Here is a 3069-nt window from a genome sequence, read left to right on the forward strand (position 1 = left end):
TACCATAATATCTTTTAGTTTTTAAATAAAAGGAGATCAAATGCATGGACGCTTTCACCCCTAAGTTAGGCCATGTTCCCGGCTGTCAATTCCCTAGGGGCTGAGAATGTAGTTCAGTGATAGAGCATCAGCCATGCTTTTGAATGGCTTGGGGTTACATCCCCAATACCATAACACACAAAAAATCCTCTTATTTGAGCCAAGTAACAGTGGCTCCTACCTATTCAGGAGACTTAGATCTAAGTCTTAGATCTGGATCTAAGTCTCATGAGGATCCTAGTTTGAATCAGCCCCAGCAGAGATGTCCATGGGACTCTTAGTGTCCATTATCCACCAAAATCTGGAAGTGTAGCTATGGCTCAAGTGGCTGAGGGCCAGCTTTGAGTGAAAGACCTTAAAGGGATAGCACCCAAGTCCTGAGTTCAAGCCCTGGTACCAGCACCAAAAAGGTCTCCTCATTGGTAAAATGAAGATGATGATGGTGATATTCTGCGAGTGTTGTTCATTTGCCAAATTATTTACTTCCAGGGTAAAAATATAATGTCCCTCCATACATGTGTACCGGATTGTACAGAAATGAAAAATGCTCTATTCCTTTTCACCTTCTTTTTTCCCCCAGCAAATAACAAACTGATTTATTGGTTTAATTATCAACTGCGGAGCTGATAACAGTATAAAATAAATGGATACTTCACTTGAAACTGGCTTCTATACATTCATTTTAATTACTCCGAGGCAACAAAATTTAGTAACAAGTATTTAACAAGCACCCATTATAATTGCTAAACTATGAAATCAGCATTACTTATATCTGATCAGCTACACAAAACTCATCAATTTTTCTTTTGACAAAAGGGAGTAGAAATTCCAAAGAACAGGGGAGAAACTATAAATTAAAGGTCTTGTTTGCTAATCTAGCACCATAAATCCAGTCTTAGAGCCTCCCAAGTAGATGGGAGGAAGATAGGGGAGAGGCAAGGCTGTTGGAAGCAGAAAGGAGTTCTGAACTTGCGGCCCCATTTCTGCTCTGAGACAACACCCAGGGTCTAGCAATGAAGAAATGGCTGAGACAGGTAAGAACAGAAGCTTTGGGTCAGGAGGTAAAGGAGCTCCCCAGAATGGCTGGGAAGAATTGATGTGCCCAGAATGCAGTGCTGGAGACGGCCTCAGGAACTGGGGGGCTTCTTCTTCACTTCCAAGTCCTTTTTGATCTCTTCAATTTTTTTAGCCAGGCTTGATATATCATAGTTCTGAGCCAGATACATTTCAACCACATTGCCCAAAGTAAATCCAAGCAGGAACTGCAGCATGGTGTCGGCGGGGAGGACCAGGCAGGTGAGGAAGACAAAGCAGCTTCTCTTCCTTTTCACCTTCTTGAGAATAGTAATTTTCACCTGCTTCCCTGAATTAAACTGTGGTAAAGAAATCCCAACAATCCTTTACGTCCTAGGAAATGGCTGATCATCAGGAACCACTTTTCCTCATAGGAGGCAGATCAAAGATTGCTAGCTATCCACTCTTCGTTATGGTTCCCCAAAGACTGGCAAATGACAGGTCCTCTGTCTGTATCATGAATGGTCTGTTTTGATAATGAGTTTCTTATCAATAACCTCAGAACATAAATAAATATGCCCTGCTTATTGTACTGAGAGTACCTCTGATTATAAAACAAAACAACCATGTAAGAGAACCAGTGCAAAAGAAACGCATGCATGTGCATCATGTAAAACCCTGTTTTTGGCATTGCCTTTGAAAGGGTCGAGAAGCGCATCCACGGAATGGAGGACACCAAGAGACGTTCTCATGCAAAAGCAAAGGGTTTATTCGAGCAAGCAAGCTCGGGCTCACAGCATGACCGTAAACCAGTCAACAACTGAGAGCCCCGAGTTTTTCTGAGGGTGACCTTATATAGGACTCTACTATCCGTTAGGGTAAAGCCCGCGCATTTGTAACCAATAGATTTAAAGTAACACATCGTGGTCTGCACGCAGGCAGCCAATCATTTTACACTGAGTCACATACATTTACCAATCATTTTAAGGAATCCTAATTTGGGCTGGTAAGGGATACGTGCCAAGTTGTATGTGTGCGAGGATTCTTGGAATGTGGAAGTGACCTTTTGGACGGGCTGGCGCCTTTTGTTTGTTCCCCTCAAGGTGGGGTTGGGTGACTGCTTGCAGGCTGCATAGTTCAGATAACTGCAAAGTCCAGATGACAATAGATGGCAGGATGGGGGGTTTGTCCTCGTGTCCCGGAGGGAGAGGGGCTTGGGTAACTTCCTACTCAAGGGGGCTCGTATAGCCTCTTTCATTCCCCCCTTTTCTTCTTTAACCATTTCTAATCCTAGAAATCAGAATCCTGAACCTCGTTAAGGGCAGCATACTGTTGTCTGATTATCATAAGTTTTACTTGGCCTATTTGCCCCTGCAGGAAGGTCACTATTTGGTTAAGCACACAAGGCCTGATAAGTGATGGCCAACAGTAAAAGGATTATGGGTCCAGCCAACGTTGACACCAGGGTGGTTAGCCAGGGAGACCTGGTGAACCACCTCTCAACCCAACCCTGTTGTTCCTAAGGCTACACATGAGCAAATCCAGGATTTACCTAGAAACCATCTCAGCGAGGGAATCAAGCAGTTAAAGATATGAGATCTTTCTGGTTAACATTTAGATGGCATCACACAAGTCCCTTAACCCCACAGATGCAGGTACAGAAGTTTCACATCGAACCCCCAATCTGACCCTATTTACCTATTTATATTATAGCCAATTTGATTATATACCAACTTTACTCATAAGCTCTAATTTTAAGACATATTGATATCATTTGCTACATACTCAAACTTTCTAGGGATTGTCATTCTTACTTTTAGCATACCAAAACCGTTTCATCTAAAGGAAATGTTTTTGCTTCCCTAATTCTCTTTCTAAAGTCTTTCTTTATACAGTTTAACATATCCCCACTTACACCATCTTTTACTTCCTCACGCCAGCAGCGACTTACTGGAACATTCTGTAACACTTGACTTTTTAAATCCCTTTCTTATTCTCCAAGGCTTACTATACTAA

At 42.4% G+C, this 3069-nt stretch overlaps 1 protein-coding gene across 1 annotated transcript; it reads right to left on the reverse strand.

Moving 5' to 3' along the window:
• Window positions 1-702: 702 nt before the first annotated feature.
• Window positions 703-1352, reverse strand: LOC125342949 (short transmembrane mitochondrial protein 1-like). The gene has a single exon (XM_048335299.1). It carries the CDS (start codon window positions 1308-1310, stop codon window positions 1167-1169), a length of 144 nt encoding a protein of 47 aa, XP_048191256.1. The 5' UTR covers window positions 1311-1352; the 3' UTR covers window positions 703-1166.
• Window positions 1353-3069: the final 1717 nt, after the last annotated feature.

Source organism: Perognathus longimembris, chromosome 28 (genome assembly GCF_023159225.1).
Source record: "Perognathus longimembris pacificus isolate PPM17 chromosome 28, ASM2315922v1, whole genome shotgun sequence".
In the NCBI taxonomy this organism is placed as follows: domain Eukaryota; kingdom Metazoa; phylum Chordata; class Mammalia; order Rodentia; family Heteromyidae; genus Perognathus; species Perognathus longimembris.